This window comes from Labeo rohita, chromosome 9, assembly GCF_022985175.1.
Source record: "Labeo rohita strain BAU-BD-2019 chromosome 9, IGBB_LRoh.1.0, whole genome shotgun sequence".
NCBI classification, from domain to species: Eukaryota; Metazoa; Chordata; class Actinopteri; order Cypriniformes; family Cyprinidae; genus Labeo; species Labeo rohita.
Genome location: NC_066877.1, coordinates 11,618,478 through 11,641,373, shown reverse-complemented (window position 1 = coordinate 11,641,373; position 22,896 = coordinate 11,618,478). Strand labels below are relative to the sequence as shown.

General features: G+C 34.7%; 1 protein-coding gene across 1 annotated transcript in view; it reads left to right on the top strand.

The window, feature by feature from the left end:
* Positions 1 to 22,896, top strand: part of bmpr2b (bone morphogenetic protein receptor, type II b (serine/threonine kinase)) — a 94,591-nt gene that overhangs the window by 50,917 nt on the left and 20,778 nt on the right. The window contains exons 4-6 of the mRNA XM_051118719.1: positions 19,769 to 19,879; positions 19,970 to 20,061; positions 20,208 to 20,438. Coding sequence (XP_050974676.1) covers positions 19,769 to 19,879; positions 19,970 to 20,061; positions 20,208 to 20,438 — 434 coding nt within the window. The remainder of the gene's footprint in view (positions 1 to 19,768; positions 19,880 to 19,969; positions 20,062 to 20,207; positions 20,439 to 22,896) is intronic.

Sequence of the window (22,896 nt, the reverse complement as noted above, 5' to 3'; positions counted from 1 at the left end):
GAAAAACGTGTGTTGAATCTACCAAAAAGCCAATTAGCTATTTTAAATTAAAAAGCCAGACTCTCTCTTCTGTATCCGTCACACTGAACATTGCAATTCCACCAATTTGTTTAAACTATGAGTAGCCCGTCTGCTACCTCCTGATAGTGTCCCTGCTTAATAAAAACTTTGGGACTAGCTCGAGTCCAGCTCTGATGTACTCCTGCTTTCAACTAACCCATACAACCTTTCATTTCCCCTCCTCGCTCTCCTAGAGCTGTCTAATGCCTTACCTCAGGACAAAACCACGGCTTTACCTCTTTCTTTGTGCCCTCTCATTCTCTTGCTCACCCTCTCAGTTCTTTTGCTCCCTTTGTGTCGCCTTTGAGAGTGTATCTAAAGAAAGTGCCGGATGGCCCTGCTAAAAGGATAGAAATGAGTCACCACAAACGCAATCAAACAATACGGCGAAAAAATAGAGTGAAATACGAAAAAAAAAAAATCAATGGCTGTCAGACTTTGTAAGAGTGAGTTATTTGCATGCCGCTTCAGCTCTCACACCTCTTTTCAGTGCATTTTTTTGCTGTTAGTCTCTTTTTCTCTTTCTCCTCTAGCACGACTTCTCAAGCGAAGAGCCTTGAGAAGCACGTTTTGATTTGGGGCATAATGGAAAAAATAAGGCTTCTCAAAGCCTTTGGTAATGAATGCATGTTTAAACTTTGAAGGCTTGACCCTGGAAATCAACTTTGAACAACAACATTTAAATTAATCTGTCTCTGAAGACAAGACGAGAGGTTGAATGTATTAACGCAGGGGACGGAGCCCCACGTTTGGCGCCATGCCTGCGAGATGAGGCCACTGAGTTTGAAAACTAAAGACTCTGTCGACCAATCGGCTTTCTGCTTTCGAGTGTTACCGGGCAGAATGCCCGCGCACGTGTGTCTTCTGTATCCTCAGACGGCACCGGACCGTTTGTCCCCCTTACCGCCACCACAGAGCTGGTCAGAACCTATTTTTTATTTGTGTTACACTGTATAGCAGCAGGGTGCAAAACGAGGCCACGCACCGCATCCAAACCCCGCCCAACCGCAGCTGTCTCTCGCCGCTGTCAGAGCGAGAGACGCCAGACTGACATTATCAGCAGTCCGTAGCACATGCAAATAAAATCTGCAGTCTTGTGCAGAATGTCCACACACGAGTGTATAAGCCTGCTGATTTGTTCGTAGTTGAGTGTGAGGCATCCTCACTTGTTACACAATCCATTTACCAATATTTTCACCCCTCCACCACGCAGTTCCCGGCACCGGATGTGTTATTCTGTAAACGCATGGGGTTGTTGTTTTTTTTTTTTTTTTTTTTTTTTTTATAGGTAAGTGAATTGCAGATTTGGAAATGTTCCCTCACCCCACTCCCTGCATTCGAGAGCTGCTGTGGTGACTCATTTGTTTTTTTTTGTAATTTATGGCAGCTTTTCAGCTCTCGGAAAATAGGCAGCGCAACAAAAACACGCTTTTAAGGCAGGATTTCAACAGGAGGAGGATGTCATACCAGAACCAAAGGCTGTGACGGTGAATTATTTCACTTTTTAATCCTGTAGAGTAGCAGACGTGAAGATGTCCTCTGTGCGAACGCATTCCGGGAATGATGGTAATTGTGCACGTAAGTGTCGCGTTCCAAGTAGGGAATCTCTTTTGAGTGCCACATGCTTTCCAACCTGTGAAATCTGTGGAGTGAACGACAGTTTAGGAAGATTAGGGTGGCACTGCTCTTATTTCGCTAACAAGAGCAGAAGGTGGAAAAAAACACTTGTTCTACAAGCACGTAGATTTAGATGATGCTCACAGTTTACTCTATCAAACGTGCTGTTCTGCATCACAGAGGCTCGTTGTTAGTGTTTGTTTGTGTGTGTTTGTGCGCACACCTGCTGACTGTGATGAGAGCGAGGCTGTGGCCGTGACCAGCTGTTCTGACATCAACACAATACTCTCTAACTGTCTCTGTGGGTCACACGGCTGGACTGTTTTAGCTTTTATGTTTGACATGCGGTATGTGATTTACAGCACAGCCTTTCACACAAGAAGTTTTTACAAAGATGAAATGCATTCCCATTAGTTTAAAAGCCTATACTGAGATTGTCCATTGTTTTATGTTTTGGTTAGGTCAGTTTTTGCATGCTGGGGTTTTAAGATTTGCATGTTGCTTTTTTTTTTGGAAATAGTAGCTTCTCAAAGCTCTTTTTTTTAAATAATTTTATCTGTCATTCTGTCTGTCGTTCTATATATCATTCTATCCAGCGTTCTATCATTCTATCTGGTGTGCTATCCTTCTGTCTATCGTTGATATTCTGTTATCTGTTTATCATTCTACCTATCATCGTTATATTGTTCTATCGTTGTCATTCTATCTAGCGTTCTATCATTCTGTCTATCTATCTATCTGTCTATCTATCTAGTGTTCTCATTCTATCATTCTATCCTTTTATCTATCGTTCTGTCGTTCTATCATTCTACCGTTCGATCTATCATCATCATTCTGTTTATCGTGTTGTGTATCTATCATTCTACCTGTCATCGTTCTATCCTTCTATCTATCGTACTGTCATTCTATCTAGCATTCTATCGTTCTATCTATCATTCTATCTAGTATTCTGTCATTCTATCCTTCTATTGTTCTGTCCTATCATTCTGTCGTATCCTATCATCATCATTCTATCGTTCTATCTATACCTATCATCGTTCTATAGTTCTATCTAGCGTTCTGTCTATAGTTCTGTCGTTCTATCATCGTTCTGTCATTCTGTCTAGTGTTCTATCATTCTATCTATCATTTTATTTAGTGTTTTATCGTTCTATATATCGTTCTATCCTTCTATCACTCTGTTGTTCTATCATTATTGTTCTATCTATAGTTCCATCGTTCTATCATTCTGTCTGTCATTGTCTGTCGCTCTGTCTGTCGTTCTGTCTGTCATTCTATCTATCTATCTATCTATCTGTCTATCTATCTATCGTTCTATCGTTCTATCTATCGTTCCATCTATCTTTCTATCTAGCGTTCTATTGTTCTATCTAGCATTCTATCGTTCTATCTAGCGTTCTGTCTAGCGTTCTATCGTTCTATCTAGCATTCTATCATTCTGTTGTTCTATCTAGCATTCTATCATTCTATCGTTCTATCTAGCGTTCTATCTAGAGTTCTATCGTTCTATCTGTCTTTTGTTCTATCTATCATTCTTTATGTTGTTCTATCATTCGTTCTCTTCGTGTCAATTATTCTATGCATGTTAATGAACATCATCAAAATGTAAATGTGTCGAATTACAGCAACATTTGCTATGAATAACATTCAAATGAAAATTTGAACCCAACCTTTTCTTTGCTGAGTCAAGGATAAAAAAAAAATCACATTCACTGCAGAAATGAATGAATGAATGGAACTAGAATGCGTTAATTCAAAACCAAATCTGATTTGTCTTGTATTAGATTTGTATTTTTCAGTATTTGTAAATCCTGTAGGTGTTATTTTTTTTAGATGTTAGATATTTTCTTTTGGATTGTATCTGGAAAACAGTTTGTTTTCCTTCACATAAACAATTTTTTTTTTTTTTTTTTTTCAAAAAACATCCTACATTTGCATTAGGCTTGGCGTGAATAGATTCAGTGCAGAAAAAGGTTTGTAAACTTCCATTGCATTTATTCACACTTTTGGCTTGGAGTGGATCAGGGCTGTTGTTATCTGCAGACGAAGAAGCACCACACATCTGCCACGTCTCTGCCATTGTACTTCAGTGATTTTGTAAGCCGTACACCTGCTCAGAAAATGTGAAGCGCTCTTCTGCTTTCAGAGTCACACACGCATTCACAGCAAGCTTCATTTAGATGGACGGTGTGATCTCCCAGCTGAAGTCTCTGAACAGAGTGTGAGAAGCCTCTGATCGATCAGGCATAGATTAACCTTGGCAGCTGTTTTAATTGCGGAGGGGGAATGATCTCCCACACACACCTTCTCTACCTCTCCCCTCTCTCTCCTTTCACACCTCCTTTCCCCCTCCCCCTGGCCATAACTTAGTGAGTTTACACTTTATCCTCGTTTCTGCACTTCTTCATGGTGACATGTATAATGGCTGCTTAAATCCCGTCCTTTCACACAAGCTTTCTAGGCTGCTCTAGTTTATGATATTCCTCTTTCACTCTCATTGTTCTTATTGATAAAAAGCTGTCGCCCTCTGGTATATATTATTTTGTAGCACTACACCACAAGAGACTGTGTTCTGAAATGATTTTGCCGCAGTTTAAGGGATGTTGTTAGGCTTGGCGCGTCCTTACAAGAAATGATGTGGTGAGTTTACAGCAACACGTAATTAGTTTGCCCATTCTGAATGCAAAAATGCTGCAATACACAAAAAGCACAAAGGCAGGAAATCAGGCCGTGATTTATTTTGCTACAGTCATGCAGAATGGGATTTCATGGTGGGTGGGGCTATGCTGGCATGACGCCATGGTAAATGAGCATTTAACTGTCAACAAAATGTCAGTCTGTTACACTTTGTCCTAACCGGGCACAATGAAAAGACAAATGAGAAAATGAGATTTTAAAATCTTTTTGTCCTGACCAGCCACACCAGTGACAAGTTGTTTTGATCGACTGTGATTGCATAGCTCTTTGCTATAATGTGAACCAGTTGTTACTGTTGACTAAAACTAAAACCTTTTTCATTATTTGTAATAAAAATGAAATTAAAATATACACTACCAGTCAAAAGTTTTGGACCAGTAAGATTTTTAATGTTTTTTTAAAGAAGGCTCTTCTGCTCACCAAGCCTGTATTTACTTGATCCAAAAATACTGCAAAAACAGTAATATTGTGACATTTGTACTATTTACAATAACTGTTTTCTATTTAAATATATATTAAAATGTAATTTATTCCTTTGATTTCAAAGCTGAATTTTCAGCATCATTACCCCAGTCTTCAGTGTCACATGATCCTTCAGAAACCATTCTTATATGCTGATTTGCTGTTCAAGAAACATTTATTATTATTATTATTATTATTATTATTATTATTATTGTTATTATTGTTATTATCAATATTTAAAAAAATGTTTTTTTAGTACATTTCTTTTCAGGATTCTTTGATGAATAGAAAGATCCAAAGATCAGCATTTATCTGAAACAAAAAGCTTTGAGGGAAATTATAGAAATTAATACTTCTATTTAGCAAGGATGCTTTAAATTATAAAGATAAATATATAAATTATAAATTTTACTCAGCAACTGTTTTCAACATAATAATAATAATAATAATACATGTTTTTGAGAAGCAAATCAGAATATTAGAATGATTTCTAAAGGATCATGTGACTGGAGTAATGATGCAAAAAATTCAGCTTTGAAATCACAGGAATAAATTACATTTAAAAAAATATTCAAATAGAAAACAGTTATTTTAAATAATAAAAATATTTATTTTAATTTTTTGCTGTGCTTTGGATCAAATAAATGCAGGCTTGGTGAGCAGAAGAGACTTCTTTAAAAAAACATTAAGAAACTTTTGACTGGTAGTGTATATATTAGTATAAAACTTTTTTTAAAATGTTAAAAAAAAACAAAAAAACAAAAACAAAAAACAAGCAAACAGCAACTTGTTTTCAACTAATAATAAATAAGTTTAAATACTAAAATGTCTAAAACTAAAAACAAATCAAAGCTAAATATAAATATAAAATAAATATTTAAAAATTACAACTAAAAAAACAAATGAAATTGAAACTAAAATTAAGCCAGAAACTTATCAAACTTACAAAAGCACCTAAGCTTAGCTTAGAGCTTAAACCTAAATTTAAACTGCAGTTTAAAATGAAAATGAATAAAATTGACAAAAGCAAATATAGGTGAATTAAAATCTTCAAATGAAAGCTACCTAAAAAATATGAAATTGTATATGAAAATGCCAAGTTTTGTCATGGAACTCTACATGCTGTAGGCTAATGGGTCATTAACGCAAACTATTCACAGCGTTAAACTACTAGACACAGGCTGATTGGTTCATGTTGCATAAGCAGCCAGTGAGCTTGCTGTTTTATATTTTAAATATCTGGTTAGCATTTATTAGAGCAGTTCACAGTACGCTTTCAGATTTCCTCTGAAACCCTCCACCTCCCCAGCTCCACCTGTGTAGATCTGCTATGGGTTATTATATATTCTACTTGTGCAGCAGCAGTATGTCTTAAATACTCAGCACTGTACCGACACATTCCCGTACTTGCTTTGCTTTGCGGCAGCAGCAATAATCTACAACAACAGCAATAACCAACAGCAGCAGCAATTCAGCAGCCTACCAGATCCAAATACATTAACATTGTCATATTCATTACCAAACTTCCGAGAGTTGTCATGATAGAACTAGAATACTAATAGCAACACTGGTGTGAACAGACAGACTTTCAAATTCTGTCATCCATTACTCACCCTCATGTCGTTCCAAACCGGTATGACTTCCTTTCTTCTTTAGAACCTAAAATAAGATATGACGTGACGGTTAGTAAATGATGACACAATTTAAAATTTTGGGTGAACAATCCCTTCAAGTGTGATTAAAATCACAGCCTTTCATGGCTCATCTGATTACAAATCCAATTTTCTGTGCTTTTCTGCTTCCTGTGGGTCATTAGCGCATGTTTGTGTTCATTAGAGGTGCATATGAGTGTATGCTGAGGCAGATTTCTCTATCATTGTTTGTTTGAGTGTGTTTGTGGCATGTTTGGAGTGTGAGCATGTGCGGACTGGTGGGCGGCACACAGACTGTGCGGAGGTGAGACTAGATGGCCTAGTGCCTAGTGACAGGGCAGAAGATCTGCTCAGGTTGCTTCTGCTGCTACTGGTGGAGCGTCTCTTCTTTGATCCGTTGTTTTTTATGTAGAAGATCATGTATTGAGTATCTGCCGCTGGGACTAACAAATGAAGGGAGTTAGTATTGAACTTCTCTGCATGATGGAAAATTAAGGAGATAAAGTGTTCTGGATTTCGATTACTAGGATGCTTGTTAAGATCAGAAACAAACTCTTTGCAAGTGCATAAAGGTAGACGTAAATGCTAATTACGTTAAAAAAACGTAATAAAAATGCAATTATAGAAATAGAAAAGAAGACTTTTGTAAGACTTTAAAAGTCTGGAAAAAAGTATTGAAAAGTCTTTATTTGTAGAAAATACATTTATTTAAGTATTTATTTATAAAAATATTTAAATTCTAAATAAAAGAAAAGAAAATCTGACCCTGAAATGCAAAAAAGTTGTACAATGTGTTCAAGTTGTCGTGTACATTCTGTGGTTTGATAACATATTTCAAATCAGCAAAAAAAAAAAAAATAATAATAATAAATTAAGTAAATAAATAAATAGCTACAGTATAAACATGTTTACAGTTTAGCTTATGCTCAGCAAGATTCTGTTAAAGTTGTTGCTCTGCTATGACGGTAGTTGACCTGACAGAGAAAACTGACTATAGCAGTACCGGAGAATGCAGCACATACTTGTTTTGAGTTTTTGATTTATATTCAGAAACGTTTCGGAGCACAGTGACGTGTAAATTGAGCTTGTGTAGAGAGAAGTGGTTTTGATCTCATTCCTGGCCTGTGAGAATGTGGAAAGCACACATAAAGAGGAGCCGTGACACTGCAGCTGAACAGAAGGAGGTGTTCTCTTTATGTCACTCTGATTGGGCTGGAGGAACGTGGCGGGTGGTGTAATTGATGGGACTGTTACTGAGGTTGTTGCTGTGGCGCTGGGCTGAGACAGGCCGACTGCGTCTGATTCATGGCCGTGTCAGCACTCTCTCCACCGGGGACCCCAGATGTGCTTCTTCGTGACAGGGGTCACAGAGGTCAACAGATCTGGGGTCACAGGGTTCACGGTCACAGACGTGCAATCTGCTACGAGAAACCTGAGCCCGGGGCTCGCCCTGCACATCAGTCTACAGATGTCTAGACACTCAACAGACCCGTCGTCTGATCAAAACCAGGAACCGTTTTTAATTTGAGATTGAGACGGCTTTTTGAAAGACCGCATGAAATTACCTGACTGTGCTGTTTTTTTTTTTTTTTTTTTTTAAGTCCTGCGTTGATTATTCTTATTTGCACATGAAGTTTAGGCTGGAAAATGGGGCTTTTATGGTCTTTAGGATCATTGTTGTCTACTGTTTTAAAATGACATTCTCATTTATATTTGCTGCTGACCTTTTGCAATCGTGATCCAATCTTCCTGACTTTCTGATATTAACGACAGGTAAAGAGTTCTATCAATTCTTGATATTTCTTCACATTTATTATCTTATGTCAGAAGAGCTCTCTGTCAAAATGAAAGTTTTTTTTCACTTGCACATTTATTAAGATGTCATGAAAAAACTGATGGTTTCAGGGGATTTTACTTTAACTATAACATGTAGGCCTAGAAAAATCATGGAAATTTAAAAAAAAGATATTTAAAAGGCACAAATTTCTATAATGAATGCAACATTTTCTAGTTATGCTTAACTCTGGAATATTTAATATTTATTTATTTAATAACTCTTATCCAGTAAAATCATAAAAATGTATGGAAATTTCTACAGTGAAAATACATAGGTATGTTTAAAGGGTTAATTCACTATTGTATAGGCTAGAAAATTTCCGTATGTCATTTATTTAATTTAAATAATATTTTATTTTATTTTTTTAATTTTATATTATTTTATCTTATTTTATTTTATTTTAATGATCCTGAATAATGAATGACTGCAAAGGGCATTGTAAAAAATACAGTGAAAATATATGTTTCTAGGTTTTTTTTTAAAGGGATAATTCACTATTATATTGTCCAGAAACTTTTATTGTATATATATTTGTTTTTTTTGTTTTTTGTTTTTTATTTAATTTAATTTTTATTTTTATTTTATTTTATTTTATTTTATTTTATTTTATTTTATTTTATTTATTTTTTTTTTTTTTTTTTTAATGATCCTAAATGATGAATGACTGCAGAGGGCATTGTAAAAATACAGTGAAAATATATGTTTCTAGGTATTTTTTAAAGGGATAATTCACTATTATATTGGCCAGAAACTTTTTATTGTATATGTGTTTTTTATTTTATTTTATTTTATCGTATTTTATCTTATTTTATCTTTATTTTATTTTATTTTATTTTATTTTATTTTATCTTATTTTATTTTATCTTATTTTATCTTATTTTATTTTATTTTATCTTATTTTATCTTATTTTATCTTATTTTATTTTATTTTATTTTATTTTATCTTATTTTATTTTATCTTATTTTATTTTATTTTAATGATCCTGAATGATGAATGACTGCAGAGGGCATTGTAAAAAATACAGTGAAAATATATGTTTCTAGGTATTTTTTAAAGGGATAATTCACTATTATATTGGCCAGAAACTTTTTATTTTATTTTATTTTATTAATCCTGAAAATAAAAATGACTACAGAGGTCATTTAAATGTATTGGTCAGAAGGTGTGTGAACTCTGCTCCATTCGCCCTCTGTTTCCCATGTGTCTTTGTTCAGTCCAGGTGTGGCTGCTGTAGTGAAAGCAGATCCTCCTGCAGCATAGTCAAATAAATTGGGTTCTTGTCTCTCTTTCTCAAACCCACGATTGTGGTTGTTGCGTTATGCTAACATAATGTAAATCATAATGACCAACAAAAGGACCGGTCTCGGATCAGCTTGAAATGTCTCCGCCCACACCGATGTGAAATCTATGGCCAGCGCTGTAACTCACTTATGCAAACGAGTCTGTTTTTGTCACCATTTCTCTTCTTTATTGAAAATCCAGTCGCTCTCCATGAGCTTATTTGTCAGGGTGGTGTGAATTGCAGTGGGCTCAGACGGCCAGGAATTATACAGCAGTCGCCATGAATAAAAAAATGAATAAAGCGCAACACTGAATCAGCCGTGAGAGGATTAAAGCCATCCGTATGGAATGAGAAAGACACATAGAAGGAAAAAGAATGACAGGAAGTGAAAGTGGGAGAAAGGAATAGGTTATCCACAGAGGAAATGCCTTTTTGACTCAGTCGCTGCCAAACTGCTAACTGCCGGAAAGCGCCTTCCTGATAGGCGGAAAATAGCATCAAAGAGCCTCTATACAGCTGCTGTTACAAAGACAAGAAAAGCCAAAAGTCAAACTGGAAAAACTCCATATCACAGTGGAACTAGATATCCCTGTTATTTTTGGAATCCTTCATCCCATTCATTTTGATGATCGCCACACATTCCCACTGGTTGTTTGCCAGTCAAAATATAATTGTACCGTCATATATCGTAATCTTCCCAGCCCACTCTTTTGGCAGGCCACGGTTGCTCTAGACTTCTCAGTCTTGTTAAAGAAGAAAAAAAAGAAAAGTAGCGTTAGTATTAGTATATAGATACTGAACCATTCATTTGGATATTCAAACTTTTGTTCTGATAATGATGTAAATTTGGCATCAGACTCAAAGTTTAGAAAAATGATGAACTCTAATATTATATAAATTGTTACACCAGTGGTTTTAATTCCAAGTCTTCCCATTGTCCACAAATATATTCAAATATTAGTACTATAAATATTCAAATATATATATTTTGTTTTTTTTTTTTTTTTTTTTTTACCTATATATAGTTTGAGCTTAAAAAATATTAAACATTAATATATTTACTGTATTATATATTATGTATATTAGTACATAATATATAACATATTGTTTTTTTTAAATGAATAAAAATAAATGCATAAAATAAAATAATAAAATAAAAAATCGAAAATAAAAATAAATGAATGAAAATAAAACAAAAAAATCTTAAATTTATTAATAAATTTATTAATACGTTGTTGAGGGACTGAATACAAATTTCTTTGTTAAATAAGGTACATTCTAGAAAAATATTAAATATATTAATATATTAAATAGTATATTAATATAAGTTTTTATGATTTTATTTATGTACATGAGTTTGCCAGCTCTAGAAATGACACTTTATAATAAGTTTTTCAAGGCCCTGTTTCTTAAATAAATAAATAATTGAAAATGAATACATTATTTATATATATAAATAAATAAATATAAATATAAATATATATATATATATATATATATATATATATATATATATATATATATATATATATATAAATATAAATATAAATATAAATATATATATATATATATAAATATAAATATAAATATAAATATAAATATATATATATATATATATAAATATCTTGAAAAACCTATGTTTTAGACTCATTTTAAAAGTGTACACACACACACACACACACACACGTATATATATATATATATATATATATATATATATATATACGTGTGTGTGTGTGTACACTAAAATGTTTCTTAAAATGTATAAAAATAAATAAATGTAAAAATTAATTAAATAAATAAATAAATAATACAAATAAATAAATAAAAATAAATTGGAAAGTAAGATAAATTAATTATTACATTTATTAATACATTTATTAATTAATTAATTACTACGTTGTTTAGGGACTGGATTAAAATACGTTTTTGTTAAATAAATTAAATAAGTTTCTTGATTTTTGGTTGAGATGTTGGACTTGATGTGATTTAACAATGATGTCCCTGTCCAGTAGAACCGCTGGTTCATTTCTGCTTCCTGTAATTTTATGTGAGATGTATCAGCTTTGAGGAAGTTGTTGATGTCTAATAGGAAACAATCACATTTTTCAGATTATCTTATTTGTGAAACCCCATACTGATTGCATATGGAGCACTTTACTATTTCCTGGTGTGTTTGTCTGTATTTTGGGTTTTTCTCACAGATAATCCATCACCTGGCTTTGTTGTACAGATCATCTTTTGTGTATTGTGGTCAGTGCTTTTACTCTTCCAGGTGGAAATCTCTGCGAAACAGACATGCAGAGTCTCGGCAGTGTATCTGTCATCAGCTGTCTTTATATTGCTCTGTGAAATCCGTTTCATTTTTGCCATACAAGAGCTCCTGCTGATGTTTTGTCTGTCTCTTTTGTCATCTCACTCCCTCTCTCTGTCTTTTCTCTCGCTCACTCAATATTTGAGATTTATTGCTATGACAAATCACCAGGCCCACATGAAATCCTTTTTTTTTTTTTTTCACATTTTCTGCATCGATTCGGAGGAAAAATCTGTGGAATGGATTAGTTATAATGTGTTAATATGAACTAACGCGCGAGCGGCACGGCCCATTGTAGACACTGTGTACACGAGTACTTGATATGTGAAAGCACAATTAAATTAGCCATATTGTTTAATAAATAATGACTCAAGTGGCAAAGGATGTGTACAACTTTTGTGAATGGCATTCCAAATCTGCGGAAGTCTGTGGGCATGATTCATAGAATGCTTTATTGAATTGAAGTCCCTACGGAGAAAATGAATAGGGGAAAATTTTTCCGGACCGCTGGCAAAGTGGGCGGTCATCGTTGTGCTTTAATGCAGTGCAGCTCCACTGCAGACAGAGCAAATGAAGAAGTCTGTCTCTTCTTGAAGCTGTGCTCCTGAGTTGTGCCATCGAGCTGATACATGTGTGTCTGTAAGAATTAAATTCCACAACAGCATGTGCCAAAAACGCTGTAGTTGTGCTTGCGCTCGCCAGATTGAGTCCATCGTTTCATTGTGCTGATGAGCTGTCTGCCAGCGGAGCTGTGAGCGAACAAGCATCTGCTCATTTCCCTTAATTAATTTATTCATTAGCTTTGCCTCTTTTAACCTTAACCTTTACACAGCGAATGGCAAGTTTTGGGAGGTGGAAATTGAGTTTGCTTGATGAAACTCTGGTCAAATAACAGTGCAGGTAATATAGTCTGATAAAGGCTAATAATATATTGTGAAATTAGGACTGTAACAGTAAGGGCAAATGGATGATAATGTATGGAAGCCCATTTCCACCACTAAATTAAAAAGTAAAAAAAAAAAAAAAGTAATTATGACTTTTTTTCTCAATTCTGACTTTATTCTTAGAATTGTGAAGTATAAACTCCCAAATCTGACTAATAAACTTGCAGTTGCGAGTTAAAAAGTCAGAATTGCGAGATATAAACTCACAATTCTGAGAACATTTTCCCCCTTAAAATTTGACTTTATATCTCACAATTCACAATTCTGAGAAATAAAGTCAGAATTGCAGGATTGCAATTTTCTCAGAATCGCGAGTTTATATCTTGCAATTATGATTAATTTTATCTCACAATTCTGGCTTAACACAATTGCATTGCAATTCTGAGAAAAAAGTCAGAATTGCGAGTTTATATCACTCAGTTCTGAGAAATACAGTTCAAAGCTCAGACTTTTTTCTCAGAATCGCGAGTTTATGTTTTGAAATTATGACTATTTTTATCTGACAATTCTGACTTAAATCAATAACGTGACTTAACGCAATAACGTGACTTGGGTGTTAGAAAGTCAGAATTGCGAGATATAAACTCGCAATTCTGAGAACGTTTTCCCCCTCAAAACTGGACTTTATAACTCGCAATTCTGAGAAAAAAAGTCAGATTTAGGAGCTTATATTTCACAATTCTGAGAAAAAATCAAAATTGGGAGATATAAATTTTTTGCAATTAGGAAAAAAAAAAGTCAGAATTGCACATTTTTATTCCTAGCAATTGTTAAATCGCGAGTTTATATCATGCAATTCTGAAAAGAAAAGTCTGAATTGTGAGTTTGTCTTCCAATTCTGACTTTAAAACTCGCAGTTGTAAGTTTATATCTTGCCATTCTGAGAAAAAAGTCAGACTTGCAAGTTTGTATTATTTTTATCTCACAATTCTGACTTAAGTCAGGACTTTATAACTCACAATTGCGAGTTTATATCTTACAATTTTGAGAAAAAAGTCAGAATTGTGAGTTTATATCACACAATTCGAGATAAGTCGCAATAGCCTTTTTTATTTTTTATTCAGTGGTGGAAACTGGCTTCCTTAATAATGACATTGCTATATTTAAAAAAATAAAAAATAACTTAAAGGTATAGTTCACCCAAAAATTTAAATTCTGTCATTGATTACTTGCCCTCATGTCGGTCCAAACCAGTAAGACCTTTGTTCATCTTCAGAACACAAATTAAGATATTTTTGATGAAATCTGAGAGCTTTCTGACCCTGCACAGACAGCAACACAACTGACATGTTCATGGCCCAAAAAGGTAGTTGTTAAACTTTTGTTACTATTGTTAAAATAGTCCATGTGACATCAGTGGTTCAACCATAATGTTATGAAGCTACAAGAATGCTTTTGTGCACAAAACAATTTTTTCTAGTTGTTATAGACCTGGAACTACTAGGTGGTTTTTGGGGTGTGTGGCCCAGTTCAGAAAAGCCCATCTCCATTATATTCTGGCCTGTAGATACGCCTTGGATCTGGAATTAATAGCGGTTAAAGGCAGATTGCAGTCGTGTTGTATTTGTCTGGCACATGATGATGTATTTTGTCAGGCTCTCTCACTCTCTTCCCCAGCATCCAACTCTGAAGCTGAATGTAGGCCAGAGAATTCCCATTGAGTGGCTTTTGTTGTCCTCGCTGGTGAGGGGATTCAGGTAGTGATGTGAAGTCCTGTTACGGTAATGGCAGCATGAAAGTCTGCCCGCTCATGAATGACTTCCATTAGAGTCTCCCTGGTGTCTCTGAGTCGGCTTTCTTTGAAATTCTCCCACACAGGCTTTGTATTATGAATGGGATGCATATCTAAGATGTGACTGCCTGTCTGATGGAAAAGACACTCTGTGGTACCCATAATCATAACATGAGATGCATGTTCTTCAATTCCTCAGGGGAAAAATCATTCATCATTCAGTGCTTTTAAAATCAGTTTTGTAGGTGTCTCACACACATTAGTCTTGATTTAAAATACGCCCCTCTCCTTTTTAATGTAAGAGTTTTGTTTTGCTTTTTGCACTAACTGATCTCGATGGATGATGTGTAGTTCTGTTTCAGAAAACCATTATAGAAATTGTTCATCCATAAATGAAAATTGTCATAGATTACTAACCCTGAGGACAACTGAGGGACTCATATGCAACAATTACAGAATATTAAAACGCTCACCGATGCTCCGGAAGGAAAAAAGATGCATTAAGAGCCAGGGGTGTAAACTTTTGAACAGAATGAAGATCTTAGACGAATGAAGAATTATTTTGCCTAAATATCATATTTTTTATATTTAGTGCTGTCCTTCAGAAGCTACAGAAGAGACTTACAGGTTTCCCAGAATACAAAGTTCAATTTACCCTCATCTTCAAATTCAAAAAGTTTTCACCCCCCAGCTCTTAATTCATTGTGTTTCCTTCTGAAGCATCAGTGAGCGCTTGAACCTTCTGTAATAGTTGCATATGAGTCCCTCAGTTGTAAAAAGATGGATCTCAAAATCATATAGTCATTCAAGGGTTCAAATACACAAAAAACCAAAGAATTTGTGGGACCTGAAGGATTTTTCTAAAGAACAGCAGGCAGTTTAACTGTTCTGGACAAACAAGGGACTCATGAACAACTATCACTAAACAAACAAACAAAAAAAAAACAGCTGTGGATCATTCAGTTAACAACAGGGTATTAAGAATAAAGTGTATGTAAACTTTTTAACGGGGTCATTTTTATAAATTGAATTATTATTTTCTCTTATGGACTATATGCAAACGTCTTTTATGTGAAATATTTTATTCAGGTCAGTACTACATAAAAAAATATCATGCATTTTGTATGATCCCTGGTATAATTTTGGTAAAATAATTAACATTTTGCAGATTCTGCAAGGTGTATGTAAACTTTTGACCCCAACTATCGATTTAATTTAGGCTTTTATTTACATACAAACATTTGTCAACACATAGAGCACATCAAATATTAGGGCCCTATGAAATCTGTTTTCTTTTTTTTCCCAAATTCCTTTTTTCCATTTTAATTTTTCTGGATTCTTTTTTTTTTTTTTTTTTTTTTTTTAATTTTTGAATCTAGATTCTAGAATCTAGTTTTGATGGTTAAATAAAAAAAAATATTAATCGAAAAGCATGTCTAATTAATTGAAAATATGAAACTTTTTGGTCAAATCCAATTTTTTCAATTCTGTTTTCATGACATAAAACCCATAAAATTTTGATTTCATAGGGCTTAGTAGTAGGTTTTTACTTTCTTTTTCCTCTGTGTGTGCTTTCAGCCTTTCACTTTAAAAGCGTTTCTTAGCTCAGTGTCTTTATTCTCACACAGCACTGACACAAACACAAAACAGAAACTGAAGAAAAGTAAAAAATTTAGGCAAGTCAGACTTTATTGCAGGAAGGTTGTGACTGCTCACGGTTGCCAGGCATTATGAGTGGGAGTTGATGATTTCACAGAAGAGTTCTGGTTACCCAGGGAAACTGCATCTGTCCTGATGCTCAATCTCAAAGAATGTGAAGGACAAAAGATCAGCTCCACGCGAGATGCGATGACAAACATGAGGCTACAGAGAGAATTGCAGACATTACTCCATGAGGAATGTAGCATGACAACAAACTCAGTGTTATTCAGTTATTTTCATGATTCTGTAATGTTTTATACAGAATATGGAATTTGGAGACGTGAGAAAGGAAGGAGAGCTCTCATAATGGACAGGGAGCTTTAGGGAGACATACAGGAAGTAGAACAGGATTGTTCATATAGTCTGGACAAGGGAGGGACACTCAGACATTCTGCCTCCGAGCTAAATGCCGCCGGCTCCAAGACATGTAAACAGTGTCTATGTATATGTGAGAATAAGAGTGTTTTTTTTTTTTTTTTCTATTGATATCTTTAAATGCCTGTTTTATCCTCTGAGTGTTAAACGAGCGTGGATATATAAGAGTGTGTGTGAGAGATCATTTTCCAGAAGCGAACGGCAGCATGCAGTCTGACGCACTGCTGTGGTTTAAATCTCATATTTATTGATCTGTCTTGAGAAACTCAAACCTTTTTGAGCTGTGTGATAGCGTAGTGCTGCAGGTCTGGTACTGTTTTAGCTGCTGCAGTGGACCTGGGAGGGTCCAGCTTAAAAATATGGACACAAGATGTAGATTTGTCTTCCCATACTGTACATCTGCATTCATTGCCTTGATGATAATCAGATAAATTACACATTTCCTGCTGTATCCAGCATGCATCAATTCACAGATGAATTCAAATATGTAAGTATGCACAGTATTTGCTATTTAATCATTGTCTCATAGTAGTTTTTTGAGTGGGTTTGATTTTGAGAGGCTGTCCTGCCATTTTAAGTGCTTGTTCTCTTTCTCTCAGCTTGAAACTTAAGTCCATAGCTGTGGTTTTATCATTCCCACTCATCTTTCTCTCTCTTTTAGCTCTTTTTGTGAGAGCGGCTTTCTTGCCTCGAAGCTCTCGCTCTTGTATGCAAGGACATGTCTGTGTCTGAAGCAGAGTGAGAAAATGGAAGAAAGTGAATCAAAAGCTAAAGAAAGCTAGCACTGGGTTTAATTGGATTTTGGAGGAGGGAGTCTGTATGGCTCCGTGTACATTGACAGACCAGAACATTTTCAATCGTTTTGATAGATGACGCGGACTTCACTTTTTCAACTGTGATTTGGTTATTTCAGTTTGTTTGTACAGAAGTTAGTAGGATTTCTTTTGGTCGGTGGACTTGGATTTGAACAGAAACTGATGGACACATTTGTATGCATTTAGGATTTAACAAATCACATTGTAAGTCACATTGAATTAGGGTCATTCTATGGAGATTTTCTATTTCTGGCCTTTATAGAAATATTACATTTGAAAAACACTTTAGGGTTGCAATTTCTTTATATTTTACTCATGTTATTTGAACAATTACACCTTCTTGAGCCATCAATGTGGCAATATTTGTTTTTCAATTAATTATATCGAATTCCAACCAAACAGGTTTTTTCTACCATTTTAAAATACAACAATGTATTCATAACTATTAAATGTATGATGTAAATGGCATAAAAAATCAAAATGCTGAATAAAAATCATAAAATAAAATATAGTAGTAGTCCCTTGGAGTTGTCACTGGTGTTACCGTTTAACAAAAATCATTTGTTTTGAAATTTAAAATCACACTGATGACATCACTTGACTTCCTTCTTCCTGTTTCCTGAAGATCTATGAAAGGCCCATAAGTTCACTGTCTCTTTTCACTTATCAGAAATTTTCTCTTTTTTTTTAGTTGAAGTCACTGGTATGACCTGCTTTATTGTTAGGGAACTGTAAAATACAAATTGATTAAAATTACTTAATTTAGTGAGTATACCATGATTGATGACATGTGGTTTGATACCTTGCAGCAGCCTTTTTGTAAAATGTATTTTTCATGAAAATTGTCGCTGGTTTTACTCTCACTGGTGTCACCTTCCTTATGGATAATAAAAACACAAAAAATAAATAAATAAAAAATCATTAAGCTGTCAGAAGGTAATCTAATAATCTGGTCTAAGTCTAAATGTAAGAAAAATAGAAGAATACCTTTTAAGGTATCTTCTTATACCAAAAGTGGATATTTTTGTAGAATGACCCATTAATGGAATGTCATACAAAAACATTTTCTACTTGACCCTTACTCATTTCCTCATGGCAACAATAGACATACTGTTTACCAAGACCTTTTTTTAAATCACATAATTCACGTCAGCAATAAAATCTGACAGCACTGATAACAAAAATGCTGATTATTTAGCTCAAATAGCACACGATAACAACTGTTATCATTCTTGTCCAGCTGATGAAAATGTACGAAAGTTAAAAAACAACACAAACATTTCAAAACTCAAATTAACTTAAATTTAATGCTTTTTTTCAGTGAGATTGCATACTAGATTTTTCAAAATTGACAGTGAAGACATTCGTTATGTCACAAAATATTTAGATTTCAAATGAGTGCTGTTCTTTTGACTCCAGAAAAAAAAAAAGTTTCCACAATATTTTCAACATTAATAAAGATAAGAAATGTTTCTTAGAATGATTTCTGTAGGATCAAGTGACACTGAAGACTGGAATGATTGTTGTTGAAAATTCAGCTTTGATATCACAGAAATAAATGACATTTTCAAAATATATGGAACTAAAACAGTTTGTTTAAATAATAATGTAACAATGATTATTTCACATTTATTCGCTGGATTATTCTACTTCATTGATTTTACTTGTCCATTATTGTACAGTTACACTATGATTTTGGTTTGTTATTAAGTTGTTTTATTTATGGCAACTGACAGCATGTTGGTTCTTTAGTCATGCAAACTCAGACACAAAAGCTAAAATGATCTTAAAGGGGCAGTTCGCCAAAAAATTCAGTCATTACTTTATTCACCCTCATGTCGTTCCAAACCCGTAAGACCTTTGTCTGACAAATTAAGATATTTTTGATGAAATCCGAGAGCTTTTTGACCCTGCATAGACAGCAACACAACTGACACATTCAAAGCCCAGAAAGGTAGTAAGAAGATTGATAAAATAGTCCACGTGACATCAGTGCTTCAACCGTAATGTTATGAAGCTACGAGAATCAAATTACCTTTCTGGGCCTCGAACTTGGTAGTTGCATGCTGATATAGGGTCAGAAAGCTCTCGGATTTCATCAAAAATATCTTAATTTGTGTTCTGAAGATGAACGAAGGTCTTACTGGTTTGAAACGACATGAGGGTCAATAATTAATGACAGAATTTTCATTTTTGGGTGAACTGTCCCTTTAAATAAAGGTAAAAATTGTAGATCTAACGTGCCTCTTTTTCTCCTTTTCTCTTCCCTTTTTCTCCAGAAGAAGAACCGCCTATACACAGGGATGAGGCCATCTTCATCGCCATTGCATCTGTCTCTATAGTAGCAGTCTTGATAGTGGCGCTGTTCTTCGGCTATCGCATGATGATGGGTGAGATGCAGTACTCTATGTACTGGCTATTTGCGAATGAAGGTCACGTCTTATTCTGACACATTGTGTGCATACTGTGTTTATTAACAGGTGAGTGTAAACAGGGTCTGCACAATATGGACATGATAGAGGCTGCGCCGTCAGAACCGTCTCTGGATTTAGACAGTTTAAAGCTCCTGGAAGTGAGTTCACCTCTTCTATCTGCCACCAAATAAGTGCACATTATCATATTCTCATTTTGAATTGTATTGTAATGAACTCGAACCATCTGTATTTATTAATCATGTAACATCTGCTACAATTCAAATCTGAATACATTTCCTTGCAGTTGATTGGTCGAGGACGCTACGGTTCTGTCTACAAAGGATCGCTGGATGAACGCCCAGTCGCCGTAAAAGTTTTCACCTATGCCAACCGGCAGAACTTCGTGAATGAGCGCTCCATTTACCGAGTCCCTCTTCTGGAACACGAGAACATTGCTCGCTTTATCGTTGGCGATGAGCGTCTCACGACAGATGGGCGAATGGAGTACCTGCTGGTTATGGAGTACTACCCTCATGTAAGTATTGATCTAGTGCAAGCCCTTTTTTCTCACATCTTTAAAGTTGTATGTGACACGGCTCTGGTGCCTGCCTGCCTGCCCTGCATGGTGTAGTTTTCCACGTTTTACCTTCATCTGTCCTTTATTCCTCATCTCTTTGTTTTATTGGTTTCTCCTGACTATTTCTGTCAAAGTCGGGAGTGGAATCGAATGTCCTGCCGCTATCTGGTCAGGTATTTTTATCCATGATTCAGATGGATTTCAAGCAGGCAGCATGAGAAGGGTAACTTGGATTTCAGCTTTGTGTTTTAGCTGTGCCTGTTCATCTTTCTCTCTCTGCCTGGCTGGCTTCTATAGTTTTCATTCACTTATTCTGTGTCCATCTGCCATTGCAGTCAGATAAAGTGTGTTTCTGTAGGTTTTAAATACAGAGATGAATTCATTAAACAGCTGCGCCACTTTTGTGAGACGTTTTTCAGCACAAATTTCTCTGTTGTATTTACTAACCACCTGCAATCCAGTGCAGAAGTAATGTGCTGCAGGGATGACGTATTATTGAAGGCCAATCTGGAGGTTTCACAACAGGATTTTTCCATTGGCTTTTGGATTTTTGCAGAAAATAAGCTCTGTGACCAACAAAAGTATATGATATTAACACATTTTGTTTATTGTGATGATCCTTACAAATGAACACAACTATGAATCATTCAAATATGCTGATTTGCATTTTTTTTTTATTATTATTTTTATTGATATTTAAAACAGCTGAGTACATTTTCTTTTTTCAGGATTCTTTGATGAATAGAAACATGCAAAGATTAGCATTTATCTAAAATAAAAAAAGCTCAGTATTTAAAAAAAGTCAGTATTTTTTATTTATTCGTTTATTTTTTTGGGAAATAAATTATAGAAATTAGTACTTTTATTTAGCAAGGGTGCTTTAAATTGGTCAAAAGTGATGATAAAGACATTTAAAATGTTACAAAAATTTCTATTTCAGATAAATTATGATTTTTTTGATCTTTCTATTCATCAAAGAACCTGAAAAATTCTACTCAACATATTAATAATAATAATAAATGTTTTTTGAGGCAGCAAATCAGAATATTAGAATGATTTCTGAAGGACCATGTGACTGGAGTAATGATGCTAAAAATCAGCTTTGAAATCACAGGAATAAATTACATTTTAACATATATTCAAATAGAAAACAGTTATTTTAAATAGTAAAAATAATTCACAATTTTACTCTTTTTGGTGTGCTTTGGAACAAATAAATGCAGGCTTAGTGAGCAAAAGAGACTTTAAAAAGCATAAAAAATCTCACTGTTCAAAAACTTTTGACTGGTCATAAAATAAAAACATGACCTGAACGGACCTGAAAACATAAAAAAGAAAGAAAAACATTGACCTGAGGACGATGTAACCGTTTAAAAATGCTAACCTGGTTTTGAGATTTAGGACTCATTCCTGCAGCACTTTATAACACTGTATTTAAATGAAGCTATTGTCACTTTTTTTTTTTTTTTTTAACACAAACTTGCCTTCTTTCTTTGTAAAGTAGGCTTTTTGGCATAATTAACACTGCATTGTAATTACCTCGGAAAAGCTGATAAACTGAATTTTACTTAAAAGAGATTCGTGTACATTTTTACTGATCATAACTCTCACTCAAGTGAGTGCTATAACTGCGCATATGTGAAGTTGAGTGCACTTTCAGCTTTTTAAATAGTCGATATGGGTGTCAGAAATGGCATTGGTGAAGCGATGCTTTACATTCCCAGTAAAGTACGTCAGATTGCAGTAGTCTGTTGCGTCTTTGACAGCCTCGCACCTCATATTGGGAAATTACGACGTGCGAATTTCATTCAGAACAAACATGTTTTCATGCCGTCTTATTTGGTCATGTTTATGCCGTTATCTAATTTGCATAATTCCTTTAATCGGGTGCTAAAACAACGCAAACACTGCATGCAAATAAACAGACCTGTTCAGTCTAAGTCATTCCCCCCTCAGATTTCAAAACATGCACAATAACAATAGCCCAGCGTTCTTTGCGACATGTTTTCCTGTACATTCCTGTTTGACATGTTATAACTCGTAAGTTTGTCTGCCTGTTCTACCCGCCTGGGCCTTTTGAATGGCAGTAAGGAATGAGACACACCTTTATTGTGTCTGGCTGCAGACAGATAGCACTCTGTTGAGACATCGCTGTGTTTGCTCTTGCCCTGTTTCTCTTCTGTTGTATGAATTGTATAATGAACTCATAGCCTAAAGCCAAAGTACAAGAAAAAACCCTTGTAGGTGAATGTTCACTTCCTATTTAGACATGAATTGATGGCTCGCTTTAGGCTGAATCGAAAAAACTCTGAATTATTCCTTATATGCTGTACTTTTTGAACTCTGAGACTTTAAAAAATGTTCTAATTTAATGAATTCAACTTTTATGAAAGTTTGTACCAGACTTTAACACTTT